We start from the raw sequence: 18800 nt of genomic DNA, 5'->3' as shown, positions 1-18800 counted from the left end.
CCCTCAACTGTAAAATGGGGATTAAGACTGTGAGCCCCATGTGGGACAACCTGATTCCCCTATGTCTACCCCAGCGTTTAGAACAGTGCTCGGCACATAGTAAGCGCTTAATAAATACCAACATTATTATTATTATGCTCAAAGCCACAGTAGGGCAGTGGCCACACGACATAACAAGGCATGCTCAAAGTTTTAGTCCTTCCCAACCTCCCCAGATTAAAACAGACATAAATCCAAGTCTAAGCCGAAAGAGGTCAGATATGTGGAGGAGATCTGCACATTCTTTGTAACACTGACAGTGCTTAGGAGAATTTCAACCATAAAGGGTCTAATAAAGTTTGAGGGACTGCTTGAAAGAAAACTGGCTGTTAATTAATGGCAAAATTCTACTTCATTCTCTGCTCTTATCTGATTTTTGCAAGAAGACAATCTTCAATAAGATTTTATAGGCTCTTGGCAAGGGATTTTTTTTTCCCCTTTTCGTAACAGACTACAGTTTGAATGCAGTAACGATGAACAAATAGATAACTTACTTTTGAAGAAGGTGGGATCTACCAAAATAGTCAAAGAATTCTTATCCCCCCCAAAATGACTTAAAAAGATAAAAAAAAACCTAAGAATTAAGGTTATTTCTGAAAGCCTTGGTGCTAATCTACCCTATTTCTACTTTAAGCCTTTTTCACAATCTTCCTTTCCTAACTTAGCCAATGCTGTTTTAAGGGACAGCTGTGAAGTCCTTTAATGAGAGCCCACACACACCAGTAGGCAACCACTCTGCCAAGTTTCCTAAATCAGGCCTGCATGCACCAAAAGAGGTAATGGTCAACAGATTTGACACCTTTCTGTTTGGTTACTGCTACACTTCTCAAAATGAGCGAGCAACACTTTCCCTTTACAGGCTTGATTCAGAAGGTACGGAAATTCCAGCTTGTCTCTCAGCCACTGCAATCAGTAAAACCCAAACCATTCAGAGAGGTTCCAAACAAAGACAAGAATTACTATAACACTTTCTAATGATGGGGATCCGATTTTACTGAGTTCAATCCAGCTGACTGCCGGAGAGGGCAGTTGTCCTTCGCAGCAATCTTGGAATTCAGACCACTAGCTCACAGGAATCCAGAGAGTCAGGAGAAATGAATAGCATTAGCCCTCTCAGAACGCTAGGGCAGTCTGGTAGCAAAGATGACGGCTGATCATGCAGTTTGCATTTTCTATTTTCAAAAATAGCAGTTATGGGCAAGTGGGCAGATGAATCCAGAGAAAAAAATGTTTTGACCGATTCGCAGGCAGCAAAAATAATACTTAATGTTCCTGTTTAAATCAAACTTCACAATGAAGGAGGAAAAGTGAGGACTTAAATATTTTAGGACAGATACTTTAGCCAGGAATAAATAAAATAGAAATGGTAAGGCTTAACGCGAATGAACAAATACGGTTACCTCTATACTAAAATAACCTCTGTCCACATAGTCACCAAGGAAGAGGTATCTTGTGTTTGCAGGTGATCCTCCCACTTCAAATAGCTTCATCAGATCAAAGAACTGACCATGAATGTCACCACAAACTGTGGAAAGAAGACAATTATTTACCCCCAAACTGAAAATATGTTTAACACTCATGTATGAAGGCCAAGTCCGAGAAGGAACTTGGTCTACAAAGGGTTGTGATTAGAACTATCATCATGTTTCTTCATGCATGAGATCATACAGGCAACAAATTTTACAGATAAATGGTGTCCCAAGCTGACATTCAAAGGATAAAAAAGGAAAAACCTGTGGTGTGTTCCCTAGGAGTTTATCTCAAAGGGAAATCAGGAAAAGGCTGATTTTTGAGAATACTAAGTTGATTGGGGTGAATTACTTTTTTACTCTATTAAAAATGGCATTTTTACATTAAGATAAAGTTATGGTTTCTGTGAAGAAAGCTTAAAACTGAAGGATAAACAAATTTGCCCTAAGCCTTCTTAATGAACAAACCAAAAGTTCTGGTGATACGTGGCCCAAAGAAGTGACCAAGACTTAAAAAATAGTGACAGAACTTTCCCACAAAAACATCTATACTGACCGCTAATTTCGAATATTGTAAAGGTCTGTGCTGTACTTTACAGTTCTCACTTTAATCTTACTTTAAATATTTCTAATATTCTACATCCTACTTTGTCAGTTATAAAACACCCTAGTGGAATGATTGGCTTCACCTAGGGTGAGGGAGATAGGGGCAGGCACAGATGAAGAGAAGCAATATGCCCTAGTGGAAAAAGCACCGGTCTGGAAGTCTGAGGACCTGAGTTCTAATCCCCTTCTGCCAAGTGACCTGCTGAGTGATGTTGGGCAAGTCACTTTATTTCTCTGTGCCCATTCTTCCTCCTACTTAGACTGGAAGTCTGTGTCCAACCTGATTAACTTGTACCTACTCCACCAATTAGTACAATGTATAGAACACAGTAAATGCTTATATATGACAATTATTACTATCTAGACTGTAAGCTAACTGTGGGCAGGGATCGAGTCTACCAACTCTGTTGTATTTTACTCTCCCAAGTACTTAGTACAGTGCTCTGCACACAGTAAGGGCTGATTAAATACCATTGACTGAAATACCACTGACTGGTCCCTCTAGACTCTAAGCTCTTTGTGGATAGGGATCATGCCAACCGAGACTTTTATACTGTACTCTCCCAGCAACTTAGTACAGTGCTCTGCACACAGTAAGTGCTCAATAAATAGCATCGACTGATTATTTCTATAGATCCCAAACCCACGCACTCTATGCCAAATCAGTCAGTACCTCACTCACTAAGACCCTCCACAACTCAAAGTTATTCACTAAACTATCTGCCTTCCCACAAAGCCACATCTCCTCAAAATCTCCCATATACACCCCACTTAGTTACTCCCATACTCCTCCACTCAGGCAACCCTCCACCACATACACATTTACCCAACCAAACCTCCCCATATCGAGATACAGCAACTCCACAACAAAAACTCCATTCAGCTGCCCCCTATTGTCTTCCAAGCCATCCTTTCTCTTTCACTCCTTTTCAGCCACCCTGTCCATGCTCCACACATGCCTACTCAACCAGCCTGCAGGAACAGCCAGCTGGGATGGTCACACACAAATATTCACCAGAGTCAATATATCCCAGAGCAGCAGGAAGGCATTTTGGGGGGAAGGGGAGAGGCAGATGTATTGTTGGTCCCTAAGTCCTACCTAAAGGTCTTGCAAATGCAGAGGATTTTGGTTGGTTAAGGGTCAGAGAGCTGCAGTGGTTTGGCTGGCACATAGTGCGTATGGCATCTATGAAATTCAAGTAACTGGTTGCCTTGGAAGTTGCCATGGTCATAATAATAATAATGTTGGTATTTGTTAAGCGCTTACTATGTGCCGAGCACTGTTCTAAGCGCTGGGGTAGACATAGGGGAATCAGGTTGTCCCACGTGGGGCTCACAGTCTTCATCCCCATTTTACAGATGAGGGAACTGAGGCACGGAGAAGTTAAGTGACTTGCCCACAGTCACACAGCCAAGTGGCAGAGCTGGGATTCGAACTCATGAGCCCTGACTCCAAAGCCCGTGCTCTTTCCACTGAGCCACTTCTTGGTCTTGGTCTTCTTGGTCATGAAGGGCCAGGCTCAGACCCTGAGACGGGGGAAAAAGGTACTACCTGCCTTCCCCATATTACACCTTTAAATTATATCCTGTGTACCCCTAACGCTTTCAAAGCCCTAGCATGTTTCTCCAAGGCAACTCTTGGACCACTCCAACTTTGCTCCAGAGCCAATACATCCCCTATCCCAAGCCCCTGTTCACATAGGTTCTGCTTCCAATATGGAGCCCTTTAAAATTTTTAACCATCACCACCATCCCGCTGCTGTGTCCCTGCTGCCTTCTACCACTACCCCTATGGTGGCATGCCTTGAGAAAATTGTCCCAATTGTTTACTGTATGATGCAAGCTCTGAGGGTACAGAAAAAGTAATACTATTCATTTAGCATTTACAGGGTGTGGAGCATGGCACTAAATGTTGAGAAAAATACCCACCCAGGTAAGAGGTAAACACACACCTTGGCCCTCCGGAGCCTCACAATCCAAAATAAAGTGGGGTAGGGTTTGGCGACAAATAGTCTGAGATGAATACAAACATAAAAGCAACGTAAAAATACAAGTCCAACTAGAACAGTGGCAAAGGGGACCCGTAGGAGTCTTCTAAAATTTGCAGAAGCTGCTTGCTACCACTGCTTAAATCTCCCAAGGTCCTGCGGGCACAGGAGGATGTAAGGAGGAAAGGCCCTATATCTCATGATGAGAAAGCAGCAAGGGTTATTTATCAGTGGTTTCATCTGGCTTTTCGATGTAAAGAGCTGAGGGTCCCGCCGCTACAGCTTAAATGCCCAAAGCCTGGCACGCACAGGGCATGTCGGTATAGTGGGACCCTGAATGTCACAATGGGAAGGCGGGAAGAGTTACCGGTGATTTCACGTGGCAACCTGGTGGAGAAAGAAGCGCTGAGGAACTGGCTGCTGCGGCTTAAATCCCTGGGGCCCACAGGCATGCATGGGATATGTTCAGAGAGGGAGCCTGGCTGCCGTAACTGGAAGACCACGGGATGGTCAGTGGTTTTGTTTGGCAGTTCAGTAATGAGAGAGGTTATGGGGCAACTAGGGTGGCTAATCTCACAGTCGAGTATGAATATCACACTGGATGCATTTTTGTCCAGAATTTAGATTTTAAACGCCTGCCTCTCTCCGCCTTGCCTCCTGCACCAAGTCCTGTGCCTCGGAAGTGGAGCCTGTGTTTCCAGGAGGCTGAGAAGGGGAAGTCAGGGTTTCCCCAAGTGAAACTCTCTAGGTTTCCTGAATTCCCACCAAAGTTTCCTTAAGACATCATTAAATTAAGATTCATAACTTGAGTAGGAGATGTCATGTTACAGCCAAGGAGGACCAGTATCTTTGCAATGCCGTCAGTGACCACCTTCAGGTCAAATCATGACAAATAGTAGCTGCCATTCCTCTTCTACCTTCTTCCACGTTGACTGATCGAAAGGCCCAATGGCTAATCTGGCCCACTGCTGTAGTGGTTTCTGTGATATTCAACTGCCATACACAAACATACACACACCCACACACACACACCCATACCAACCCCCCCGCCTTCTAACTGGACTGATGGCAGGAGTGGATAGCAAGCTTCACAGTTAACCACCATTGAGGTAGTGCCTCCCAGCAAATCACACAGCGGATGGCCACCAACGCATCTCTACTTCTCCACTTATGGTTGGATCATATAAATTACGGGTAGAAAATACATTCAGCGGGACCCAGCTATGATAAGATTGAAGAGAATCGCCCTCCACTCTCTTTAGGGCTGGAGTTTCACTGAAAACAGGGAGCCATCAGGAAAGGAGAAAACAGCCCTCTTTCCTTTCCAGCCAACCCCAACTGAGCTTTCACTTCTCCTTTGGCTGCTGCATGGACACCACGGTCTGGGTCAGGCCAGCCCAGGATCTGGGTCAGGCCAGCCCAGATCGGGAGTAGGAAATCTGATTCTTGGCAAAGGAAGTGCTAGGTTTGGGTTGCTCTATTCCCAGGCCAAGCCAAGTAGATCCAAACTCCAGCTCCCAGAGGAGGGGCAAGAGCTGCTCTAGGTCAATTCTAGGGAAAAGCAGCCAAGCCACCTTCCTCCTGACCACCATAAGGGGTCGGGGGCCAGCCTCAACTTGCTCCCCTCAGTGTGGACCTTGTGCTAGGGAAAAGGTGGCAAGGGAGTGTCTCCATGCTTTATACAGGGACCAGGATATCCTCTCCTGGTTCTCCTCATCTTTCTGGCAGTTCATTCTCGGTCTCCTTCGCGGGCTCCTCCTCCCCCTTCCATCCACTAACTCTAGGGGTTCCTCAAGGGTCAGTTCTTGGCCCTCCTCTGTTCTCCATCTATACTCACTCGCTTGGTGAACTCATTCGCTCCCACGGCTTCAACTATCATCTCTATTCAGATGACACCGAAATCTACATCTCCTCCCTTGTTCTCTCCTCCTCCCTTGTTCTCTCCTCCTTCCTTCAGGCTCGTATCTCCTCCTGCTTCCAGGACGTCTCCACCTGGATGTCTGCCAACCACCTAAAACTCAACATTTCCAAAACTGAGCTCCTTATCTTCCCTCCCAAACCCTGTCCTCTTCCTGACTTTCCTGTCACTGTGGACGACACGACCATCCTTCCCGTCTCACAGGCCCACAACCTTGGTGTCATCCTTGACTCAGCTCTCTCATTCACCCCACACATCCAATCCATCACCAACGCCTGCCGGTCTCACCTTTACAATATCGCCAAGTTCCACCCTTCCCTCTCCGTCTAAACGGCTATCATGCTGGTACACACTCTCATAATATCCCGACTGGATCACTGTGTTAGCCTCCACTCTGATCTCCAATCCTCCTGTCTCTCCCCGCTCCAGTCTATTCTTCATTCCGCTGCCCGGATCATCTTCCTACAGAAACGCTCTGGGCCTGTCACTCCCCTCCTTAAAAACCTCCAGTGGTTGCCCATCAACCTCCGCACGAAACAAAAACTTCCCACTCTTGGCTTCAAAGCTCTCCATCCCCTTGACCCAACCTACCTCACTTCCCTTCTCTCCTTCTACAGCCCACCCCGTACACTCTGCTCCTCTACCGCTCACCTCCTCCCCATCCCCCGTTCATGCCTATCCTGCCATCGACCTCTGGCCCACATCCTACCGCTGTCCTGGAATGCCCTCCCTCTTCACCTCCACCAAACTCTCTCTTCCCCTCTTCAAAGCCCTACTGAGAGCTCACCTCCTCCAAGAGGCCTTCCCAGCCTGAGCCCCCCCTTTTCCCTCTGCTCCCCCTCCACCCTCTGCTCCTCCCCCTTCCCCTCAGCTGAGCCCCCTTTCCCTCTGCTCCTCGTCTTCCCCCCTTCCCCTCCGCAATGTGCTCATTTGTATATATTATTTATTACCCTATTTATTTTGTTAATGAGGTGTACATCCCCTTGACCCTATTTATCGTGATAATGTTGTCTTGTTTTTGTTTCGTTCTGTTTTGCTCTGCTGTCTGTCTCCCCCGATTAGACTGTGAGCCCGTCAGTGGGCAGGGATTGTCTCTGTTGCCAAATTGTACATTCCAAGCGCTTAGTACAGTGCTCTGCACATAGTAAGCACTCAATAAATACTACTGAATACATGAATGAACTCAATCCCCTGGCAGAGACTGGAAGAGGAGAGATCTTGGCCTGGTAAGAGACAGATAGGAAGGAAAACCAGAGAAAGAAGAGGGAAGCCAAACCAGAGAAGGAACCCAAGCTGTGGAAGACAGTTGCAGAATACTGATTGCTGCCTTGAATTCCTCAACTCCAACTCTTTCCTGGACCCCATCCTATCTGGCTTCCGTCCCCTCCGCTCCACCAAAACTGCCCTCTCAAAGGTCACCAATGACCTCCTTCTTGCCAAATCCAATGTCCTCTCCTCCTCCTTTCCTCACTGCCCCTCCTCCCTCCCTCCGCTCTACCTCCTTCCCCTCCCCACAGCACTTGTGTATATTTGTATAAATTATTACTCTATTTTATTAATGATGTGTATATATCTGTGATTCTATTTATCTATTTTGATGGTATTGATGCCTGACTCCTTGTTTTGCTGTCTGTCTCCCCCTTTTAGACTGTGAGCCCGTTGTTGGGCAGGGATTGTCTGTATCTGTTGCCAAATTGTCCATTCCAAGCATTTAGTACAGTGCTCTGCACACAGTAAGCGCTCAGTAAATACTACAATGAATGAATGATAGGAACAAAGAAAGGAAAGGGAAGAGAATAAGAAAAAGAGCTGAGAGACTCCTGGTTTTTTTTTATGGCATTTGTTAAGTGCTTCCTATGTGCCAGGCACTGTTCATTCATTCATTCAATAGTATTTATTGAGCACTTACTAAGTGCAGAGCACTGTACTAAGCGCTTGGAATGCACAATCTAAGCACTGAGGTAGATACTAAATAATCTGGCTGGACACAGTCCACAACCCACATGGTCTCACAGTATTAATCCCCATTTTAAAGAGAAGGTAACTGAGCTGAAAGTTAAGTGACTTGCCCAAGGCCATACAGATGACAAGTAGTGGAGCAAGGATCCTTCTGACTCCCAGGTCCGAGCTCTATCCCCTTGGCCATGCTGCTTCTCAGCATGCTTCCTTGCTTTCCTCAGTGTTCTCTCCCCTTGTTTTTCATTCCTCCATATATGACCCTCTCCGGGCTCCCTATCAATTAATCAATGTTATTTACTGAGCGCTTACTGTGTGCACAGTACAGTTCTAAGTGCTTAGGAGAGCACAAGAGAGTTGGCAGACAAGATCCCTACCTACAATGAGCTTGGTCTAAAGGAGCAGCCGGGTATTAAAATAAATTACAGATAGGAGAAATCACAAGATGTAAGGGCCTCTGGGCTGTAAGCTTGTGGTGGGCAGGGGACGTGTCTGTTATATTGCGGTGTTGTACTTTCCCCAAACATTTGGCACTGTGCGCTGCAGACAGTAAACACTCAATAAATATGTTTGAATGTGTACAGTGTTGTGGGGCTGAGGTTGGGGTGGCTATCAAGTGCCTAAAGGGTAGAGACTCAAGAACTGGTACAGAAGGGAGAGAGAGTAAAGGAAATATGGGCTTGGTTGGGGTAAGCCTTTGGGAAGAGATGTGATTTTAGGAGGGCTTTGAGGATGGGGAGAGTGAAAATCTGTTGCATATGAAAGGAGAGGGAGTGTGCAGGCAAGGGCTTGGTGGAAAATATATATGAGACGAAGGCACAATGACTGGGTGGGGAATTAAAGGAACGAAGTGTGTGAGCTGGGAGGAAGTAAGAAATCAGTGAGGCAAGGCAGAGGAGGGAGAACTGATTTGAGTCTTAAAGTCAATGTTAAAGAGTTTCTGTTTTCTCTTCTAGCCTGTCCCTTCAATCCTAGGAAAAGAAAGCAGAGAATTTATGGCCAACTGTGATGTGATAATTTCAGAGCATTTCATGGAAGTTTTCTATCAGTCACATTTGTGACACCAAGGATTCCTTCCAGGCACTCACAGCGAGATGCAAGATCATTTTTGCAGTCAGAATTCTACCTCAATAAAATGACATTTTTCCAGTGGGAACTCATCAGGACAGAAAAGTAAGTATTGGTTTATCCAAAATCTTGCTTTATGGGAGCTCATTATAAGTGGAATAACTGCAATGTAGAATGGAAGTTCTGCAGTAAGATCACTGTCCTACAAATCAAGCTGTAGAACCAACCAATTACGATTAAGGAAATGCCCTACAAAAATTATAAAACGTTTCAGGAAAGTTAGTTGCAATTTTCACCCAAATCAATTAATTTAATACTCCTTTTAGGGCCAACTGGTCTTGATCTAACACAATATAGAAGAAAAGCTCTTAACCCAAAAGTAGTGCCTCAAACACAAACAAGGGACAGTACCTGTAATTGGAGCTTCTACTTCTATCATTGTTTTCTCTCTTCGCAGGATGGCAGCACCTTCATTGATAATTCTAAGTGCAATTTCTTCATCTACCCGACCTTCTTTTACTAAATGATTTTTCAAAATGTCAACCCTGGGTACTCCGTTTACGTCAAACACTTCTTCGGATGTCAAGCGATGTGTAGGGGGAAAAGGGACGGCTGAAACAGGAGAAAAATTATATCAGGAATGTACTTCAGGAAAACAGGCAATTGCCCTAAAAAGATTAATGATTAAGTCATCACAAAAGACAATCAATCATATCTGCTGAACACCTACTGTGTGCAGAGCACTGTATTAAGTGCTTAGGAGAATACAATATAACTATATAACAGACACATACCCTGCTCACAACAAGCTCACAGTCTATTCTAGAGGACAGGGACTGTGTCTAACATGATTCGTACAGAAACCAGCATAGCACAATGAGCACTATAAGAGCTCAATGCTAATTGGTGATAAAAAATAAAAATAACAGTTACTACAGTTTAATGTTTAGTAAAGGGAAAATTCAAGAACAGTACAACAAAAAACAGTGACAATCACTGCCCACAAATGAGTTCACTATAATCTTATACAGGAGGCTAAAATATCACATGGTAAGAGAAAAATGATAATCAATGGTATCGAGGGCTTACTATGTGCACAGCATTGTACTAAGGGTTTGGGAGAGTACAACAGATTCCTGTCAAAAAGGAGTTCAAAATTCTAGCAGGCGAGACATAAAAAGGCATTTCTAAGATTATGAAAACAGGTGTGAATGTCTAAACCATTCGGATAGACCATGAATCACCTTTAAGGACAGTGGCTCTACAACCTCCCACAGTAGAAGGCTATTCCAATATTTTATCTCCTCTCCAGAGGTAGTTCTTCCTTATGCTCAACCAAAATCTCTCAAACTTTAATTGAATTCATTTCTTTTTATTCGGTTCTCACTAGACATTAAGTAGAACCACTTAGCATTCTTCACATGAACCTCATGAAGCCTTCTCTAGACAACCCCAATTTTTTTTAACCTATACTTCTAAAAGCCCATTTTCTAAACTATTCTTCACTGAACCTGCTCTGGTTTCCCACTTACTTTTTAAATTGCAATGATCAAAAACTGGACATAATATCTTGTACAAATCACTCATAAAACGTTAATCCTTACCCTACCCCAGCACTACTGCACTCAAGTCCATATTCTTATATGCTGCTATTTCCCCTATCTGAAATTTCTTTATATGTCAGTCTCCCCGACTAGACTGTAATCTCCTTGAGGACAGGAACTGTCTACCACCTCCATTTTATTTTACTCTCCCAAACACTTAGTACAGTGATCTGTAATCACTCCTATTCACTGAGAGCTTAATTGTGTGCAGAGCACTATAATCAGCTCTTGGGAGAGTACACAATAAGTGCTCAATAAATACTACTGAAGGATTATCTGCAGTAAGATTATCTGCCAGTTTTTTTGTCACACTCTCCTTGATTCAATCTGAAGTGAAAGTAAGCAGGAACCACCAGAACACTACACCAGTAAATCGATAAATACTGGTGCGACCACTCTGGTATTTTCAAAGCGTATGAAGGAAGCAGACTTGACCTTATTTCCCCTACTATTATGTCACCTATGCATTTGAGTTCTCAGCCCCTAAGCACTTGCTTGAGTCATCCCTGGGGCCTGGAACTTCCTTTTTTTAAAAAAATGGTATTTGTTACATGCTTTCTACAGGCCAAGCACTTTACTAAGTGCTGGGGTGGATGCATCAGGTTGGAAACAGTCCCTGTCCCGTATGGGGCCCATAGTACATATAAAAGACAGGGATTTAATCTCCATTTTACAGATGAGGTAAGTGGGGTACAGAGAAATAGGCCCAAGGTCACACGGCCGGTACTATGAAAGCAGTATGGCCTAGTCAAAAGAGCACAGGCCTGGGAGCCAGAGGATCTGGGATCTGATCCGGAGTCCACCACATACCTGCTGTGTGACCTTGAGCAAGTCACTTAACTGCTCTGTACCCCAGTTCCTTCAGCTGCAAAATAGAGATCCAGTACCTGTTCTCCCTTCTAGATAGTGAGCCCCATGTGGGATTTGATTATCTCATATCTATCCCAGCACTTAGTATAGTGTTAGGCATATAGTAAGCACCTAACAAGCACCACCCTCCACCAGGCCATACTGCTTCCCTTATGCACAAATCCACCAGACTTCAACTCCCTGCATCTTCAAAGGTTCCTAAAATTTCAACTCTTCCAATAATCATTCCCCAGCTACATAAGTACCCCGATTCTTAGCAATCCTTCAGCTTCCTCCTGCATTTATGTGCTTGTTTATGCCCATCCTTAGTACTCATGTACAGATCAAAGTGACTGATCATTCACTTTTATTCATTCTGATTCTATGGTTTGGGAATATTTCCATGTCTGACTTTCCTCAGAGTTCCTTGTGGACAGGGTCCTTGTGGACAGGGTAAGTCTCGTGCTCCTTTTGTAATTTCAAAATAGCCCTATACAGACAACAGTACGTTAGAATTAGCTTTTATTATTCCTAATGTCCAATGTCCACAGGATGCTAGTCAGAACTCAAATATATCTGAACAGGAAATATGTTTAACTTGTTCTAAATTCAAGTACACACAGATATTGAACCAACACAAGGTTTTACCTTATAGACAATAAGAAATGAGCTTGTAAACGGGATGAACCATAAATTAAATTGTACAAACACACCAAAAAGTGCAAGGATTACTTTGTTCTTGGCTTAATTCAGCACAAATAACCTAAAGATTTTCTAAAGTGTAATGTTCACTAAATACTGAAATATTTCCAGTAAATAGAGTTTTTCAAGAATTTTAATGGTGTTCTTCATATAGATCACTAGACACAAGGGAGACGGAAGCATGGCCTAGAAAAAAAGGGCACAGCATCGGGAGTCAGGAGACTTGGGTTCTTATCCAAGCTCTGTCACTTGATTGTTTTGTCACCCGGGGCAAGTCACCTAAACGCTTTATGCCTCAGTTTCTTTATTATTAAAATGTGGATAAGATTCCTGCTTTCTTCCCTCTTAAAATTGCCAGCCCTATGTAAAACAGAGACTGTGTCTGATCAAATTATTTTGTATCTACCCCAGGACTGAGCACAGTGCATAGAACATAGTAATGCTTAATAAATATTAACCTTTTTTTTTTTTAAACAGACACACCACATCTAGGACCATAGGCATTAGGGACTCTGAACAGTAACTTTCCTTGTTTCACTCTTCTAATGCCAACCTACTCACTGTACCTCGATCTTGTCTTTTTCACTGCCGACCTCTTGCCAACGTCCTGCCTCTGGCCTGGAACACCCTCCCTCTTCATATCTGAGACAATTACTCTCCCCCCATTCAAAGCCTATTGAAGGCACATCCCCTCCAAGAGACCTTCCCTTACTAAGCCCTCTTTTCCTTTTCTTCCTCTCCCTTTTGCATTGCTTCCTCCTTTTTTCATCTCCACTCCCAGCCCTACGGCACTTAGGTACATATCCGTAATTTATTATTTATATTAATGTCTGTCTCCCCCTCTAGACTGTAAGCTCGCTGTGGGCTGGGAATGTGTCTGTTTATTGTTCTATTATACTCTCCCAAGTATTTAGTACAGTGTTCTGCACCCAGTAAGAGTTCAATAAATTCGATTAAGGAACTCTTCTCTTCCACCTCTGCCACTATTTTCCTAATATTCTCTGGATAAGTTCTCAACTGGCACCGGTGGAGACTTCCACAGTGCCATCCAGTCACGATGCTGCTCTCCAACCAGGATTCGCAGCCCATGGCCTCATCTATTGCCACTCCACGAGTATGCTGATTCCACTGCCGTGACTCTCTGCCTGCTAGCCAGAAAGTAATGCAAAAATGCGGCCTTGGAGCTCCGATTCCTGCCCAGACCCCAGAAGTCTCTTGCCTTCTTATGCTGACTGGGCAAAGGTAGGGTGGACAGACAGTTCCTCCTCAGAGAGTCCGGGGCAGAGACAAAAGGAGTTTCCCATACCGGGTCCTAGAAAAGCAGCTGTAATGGATGCCACCTCCTGCTGGCAGGCGCAAGAGTTAAACCAAAATCTCCACTCCACCTCTAGCTTTTCTCCAGCTCTAAGGACTGGGGGGACAGCAGGCTTTGCCCCTCAGTGCCAAAAGTATGGAAGCCTATGCCTACATAACCACTGAGTACTTAACTATAGTAGCCATGGCAAAGAAAGAAAAAAAAATTGAACTAAAAGTTAAGGGCCACTCAGACTTGCTATCTCCCATGCTTTCTCCAAATTTCTTACTATAAAGTGTTGCAGCCATGAAGTTAAGCACTGAGTCCAGATCTAAAAGAAATTTGAGCTGCAGGGAACTATAAATCTTCCAATTAGTATGGTGTGGACCTTAGGCTTCTGATGCTTTCTGCCATCAAACTCATCACTTGACATTGGAAAGTATGGGTAATGTGAAGAAAATCCTGGGAGAGAAAAACCTGAGCAGTTTTCCAACCAAGTCTATTTATAAGACTGCATTCCTCCATCAGCTAGGTTGTCCACTCCAGAATAAGGTATTATAGATTTATTAGATTTATGATTAGGAGAGCCAGACGTCAGTAAGTAATTTTAGTTGTCTACCTCCACAAAGGATGGGCAGTTCTCATCAGAAAAATAAACTGGAAGAGCTGTTTCTGCCACGGGGGTTAGTTCAGTCTCAGAAATCCGGTACCCTTAGGCCCTACCATGCAAGTCTTTGGGGAAGTGGTATTAATTCAAATTAGACTTTAGCTTTCACTGAGGAAGAGGAAAGCCATAGAATGGACTTCACAAATTGGCTACTGGAGAATTTGGCCTTTCTCAACACCAGTATGGAAAAGATGGGCAGTTTCACCACACTCCCTCCATGGGCTACTAAGATTTACAAGATTAAAGACAGTCTATAAAATTGTGTTTAGTCAACTCAATTTAGTATCTTTTAGTGACCAAAGGTCTCAATCAATAAATCAACCAATGATACTTATTGAGCACTTACTATATACAGAGCCCTATACTAAGCACTTGGGAGAGTACACCACAACAGAATTGGTGGACCTGTTCCCAGCCCGCAATGAGCTTTCAGTCTAGAGAGGGAGACACATTAATATAAATAAATCATTTATAATACATAATTTATGGTTTTGTACATAAATGCCATGAGGTTGAGGGTGGGGTGAATACAGGTAGTGCAAAAATGCAGAGGCAGTATTTTAAGAAATGTTCACTTTTTTACCAGTTGCTTTCACAAGCTTAGGCTCTTCTTTCTGAGGGATGATAGTAGTGTCCACACTACTAATGCATGAGTAGAGAAGACAAAAATGAACACCTGCTCTCCAGTGGAGGGAAAAATGGTGGAAAATGCATAAGACTCCAGGTGCATTTCTAACAACTATGAGAAACAGAATCTTCCAGCATATACCACTCCAAATCATCCCTAATGAAACTGTTAGGTGATCCAAAACTCGGAGTCTAGATTTTAAAAAGTACAAGAAAAAAATTCCTAAAAAACTGTACATCCGAGGGAAACCTGATGCCTCTTCAAATGCAGATCTGAAACGTTCATATTACTGTTTGTAAATAAAAGCAGTACATTTGTTTTCCCTAGAGAAGTGGTATGGCCTATAGAGAAGCAGCGTGGCGCAGTGGAAAGAGCACAGGCTTTGGAGTCAGGGCTCGTGAGTTCGAATCCCAGCTCTGCCGCTTGTCGGCTGTGTGACTGTGGGCGAGTCACTTAACTTCTCTGTGCCTCAGTTCCCTCATCTGTAAAATGGGGGTGAAGACTGTGAGCCCCACGTGGGACAACCTGATTCCCCTGTGTCTACCCCAGCGCTTAGAACAGTGCTCTGCACATAGTAAGCACTTAATAACAAATACCAACATTATTAGTGGAGAGAGCAAGGACCCAGGAGTCAGAGGAGCTGGGTTCTAATCCCAGCTCTTCCACGTGCCTGGAGTGTGATTTTGGACAAGACATTGAACTTCTCTGCATCTGTTTCCTTAGCTGTAAAAGGGAAATAAAATACCTGTTCTACAGCTCCACCAGACTGTAAGAGCCTTGGCAGCTGGGATCACGTTTACCAAACTCTGTTGTATTCCCGTAAGTGCTCAGTACAGTGCTCGGCACACAGTAGGCACTCGACTGGGACTGTGGTTGACATTATCTTGTATCTACCTCACTGCTTAGGACTTTGCCTGGAAGCACTTAAACACTGTTATTATTAGCAGTATTTAGCGTGGAATACCTGTTTCAGTGTGCAAGTGAAGCAACAAAAGTGAAAATGACTACATGAAAATAACCAAATAAGCAAGGTAAATTATATCTTCAAGAGTCTTTAAGTTTATTGATCAAGTGACAGAAATTATTTTCATAAACTGTTCTTGGCCTACTGAGGAAAGATTTAGGACATTCAAATGATCCTGTTTAAAAGCTTACAGACTTTTCCCACGATCTCTGAAAGCCTTAAATTGCTATGGAGAAATCTTCAGAAATAACTAGAATTAACTGCTTGGTCTGCATTGGGTAAGAACTTTTACCTATGGAATCCCTAATCTAGTCCCAACCTTTCCTACTGCTTCCATTCACCCGGCCCTATTACTACCATTAATAACCAAGTCTGTGGTCACAGCTCAGGTACTAACCAAGTGACATTACAGTATGATGCTATAAAAATCAGCTATAAAATTATAGTAACCTTTACAGTATAACGGTAGTAGTAATAATAACGCTATCTGGTTAGTATTTGAGAAGCAGCATGGCTCAGCGACAAGGGCCCGGGCTTGGGAGTCGGAGGTCATGGGTTCCAACCCCGGCTCCACCGCTTGTCAGCTGTGTGACTTTGGGCTAGTCACTTCACTTCTCTGGGCCTCAGTTGCCTCATCTGTCAAATGGGGATGAAGACTGTGAGCCCCACGTGGGACAACCGATGATCTCGCATCTCCCCCAGCGCTTACAACAGTGCTTGACACATAGTAAGTGCTTAACAAATACCATTATTATTATTAGTGCACATAGTAAGCACTAATGCAACTGATTGATAGTACCTGAGGCATGGCCACAAATTTGGCTATTAATAGTGGTAATAAGGCCGGGTGAATGGAAGCAGTAGGAAAGCCTGGGAGGGCAAATGAACTAGACTAGGGGGTTCTACTGGTGGTTCTTACCCACAGCAGACCAAGCAGTTAATTCTAGATATTTCTGAAGATTTCTCCACAGCAATTTAGGGCTTTCAGAGATCTTGGTGAAAGTGCGCAGGCTTTTAAACAGGGTCATTTTAATACCCTAAATCTTTCCTCAGTAGGTCACATAGTAAGCGCTTAACAAATACCATTATTATTATTAGTAATAATAACAATAGTGAGCTCACCGCTAGGACTGTGAGCCCATTAGTGGGCAAGGACTGTCTCTCTCTCTTGCCGCACTGTACATTCCAATCGCTTAGTACAGTGCTCTGCACATAGTAAGCACTCAATAAACACTATTGAGTGACTAATAATGATGGCATTTGTTAAGCGCTTACTACGTGCAAAGCACTGTTCTAAGCACTGGAGAGGATACAAGGTGATCAGGCTGTCCCACGTGGGGCTCATAGTCTTCATCCCCATTTTCCAGATGAGGCCCAGAGAAGCGAAGTGACTTGCCCCAAGTCATCCATCTGACAAGCGGCGGGGCTGGGATTAGAGAAGCAGCCTGGTTCACTGGAAAGAGCCCAGGCTGGGGAGTCAGAGGTCATGGGTTCCAATCCTGGCTCTGCCCCTTGTCAGCTGGGTGACTGTGGGCAAGTCACTTCTCTGGGCCTCAGTGACCTCACCTGCAAAATGGGGATTAAGACTGTGAGCCTCACGTGGGACAACCTGATGACCCTGGATCTCCCCCAGCACTCTGCACATAATAAGCGCTTCACAAATACCAACATTACTTTATTATTATTAGAACCCATGACCTCCAACTGCCCAGCCCGGGCTCTTTCCACCAAGCCACGCTGCTTCTCAAACAAATAGGCGCTTAACAAATACCATTATTATTGGTAGTAGTGCGTGGCTCAGTGGAAAGAGCCTAGGCTTGGGAGTCAGAGGTCATGGGTTCGAATCCCGACTCCGCCACTTGTCAGCTGTGTGACTGTGGGCGAGTCACTTTACTTCTCTGTGCCTCAGTTACTCATCTGTAAAATGGGGATTAACTGTGAGCCCCATGTGGGACAACCTGATTCCCCTGTATCTCCCCCAGCGCTTAGAACAGTGTTTGGCACATAGTAAGTGCTTAACAAATACCAACATTATTATTATTAGTGCACATAGTAAGCACTCAATAAATACACCAGGCTCAGTGGAAAGAGCCTGGGCTAGGGAGTCAGAGGTCATGGGTTCGAATTCCGGCTCTGCCACTTGTCAGCTGTGTGACTGTGGGCGAGTCACTTTACTTCTCTGTGCCTCAGTTACCTCATCTATAAAATGGGGATTAACTGTGAGCCCCATGTGGGACAACCGGATTCCCCTGTATCTCCCCCAGCGCTTAGAACAGTGCTCGGCACATAGTAAGCGCTTAACAAATACCAACGTTATTATTATTAGTGCACATAGTAAGCACTCAATAAATGCACCTGATCGACCGGACCTGACCAACGCGGTCGGTAAGGCTAACCAAATTTTTTCTTTTACAGTAGTAGTAAATGATAATGATAAGGGGGATTTCATTCATTCAATAGTATTTATTGAGCGCTTCCTATGTGCAGAGCACGGTACGAAGCGCTTGGAATGGACAAATCGGCAACAGATAGAGCCAGTCCCTGTCCACTGACGGGCGCACGGTGTAATATTCCATGGCACTGACTGCGCGCACTGTGGACTAAGCGCTCGGGAGAGTCCACCGCCAGAGAGACGGACACCCAGGCGGCCCGCAACGGTTCGCAGAGGACCCGATTGGCCTTCCCCCGACGCGGGGAGCCCGTCCAGGGGAGGAGGAGGAAGAGGAGGAGGAGGCCGGGCCTGCAGGGCGGGCGGCCAGCGGCGGTGGTGTAGGGCGGCCCTGCTCTACTTTCGCTGGCGGGGTCGGCCCGGGCCGGCCCAGCGATTCCGTCAGGACCGGATGACATCTTCCCGCCGCTTGGGAGCCCTGGTTCATCCCCACCGCAGGGCCAGGACCGACCGCCAGGCCCGGACTCGCCCCCGCTCCCTCCTCTCCCCCTCTCACCTTTAACGACGCGGTCAACCCCGGACGGAGGCGGCGGGGGCGGCGCCGCCGGGCCCGACTCCGGGGCGGCCATGCTGGGCCCGGGACGCGGGGCGGGGGGCCG

General features: G+C 44.9%; 1 protein-coding gene across 5 annotated transcripts in view; it reads right to left on the bottom strand.

The window, feature by feature from the left end:
- Positions 1–18800, bottom strand: part of PPP3CB (protein phosphatase 3 catalytic subunit beta) — a 44623-nt gene extending 25823 nt beyond the window's left edge. For all 5 annotated transcript variants that reach the window (XM_029059572.1, XM_029059574.1, XM_029059573.1 and 2 more), the window contains exons 1-3: positions 18698–18800; positions 9456–9656; positions 1440–1564 (exon numbers count right to left, since the gene is read on the bottom strand). In XM_029059572.1, coding sequence (XP_028915405.1) covers positions 1440–1564; positions 9456–9656; positions 18698–18770 — 399 coding nt within the window. In that variant the 5' untranslated portion in view covers positions 18771–18800. The remainder of the gene's footprint in view (positions 1–1439; positions 1565–9455; positions 9657–18697) is intronic.

Source organism: Ornithorhynchus anatinus, chromosome 3, assembly GCF_004115215.2.
Source record: "Ornithorhynchus anatinus isolate Pmale09 chromosome 3, mOrnAna1.pri.v4, whole genome shotgun sequence".
NCBI classification, from domain to species: domain Eukaryota; kingdom Metazoa; phylum Chordata; class Mammalia; order Monotremata; family Ornithorhynchidae; genus Ornithorhynchus; species Ornithorhynchus anatinus.
The sequence above is the reverse complement of the archived record's forward strand: the minus strand, read 5'-3'. Positions and strand labels throughout refer to the sequence as shown.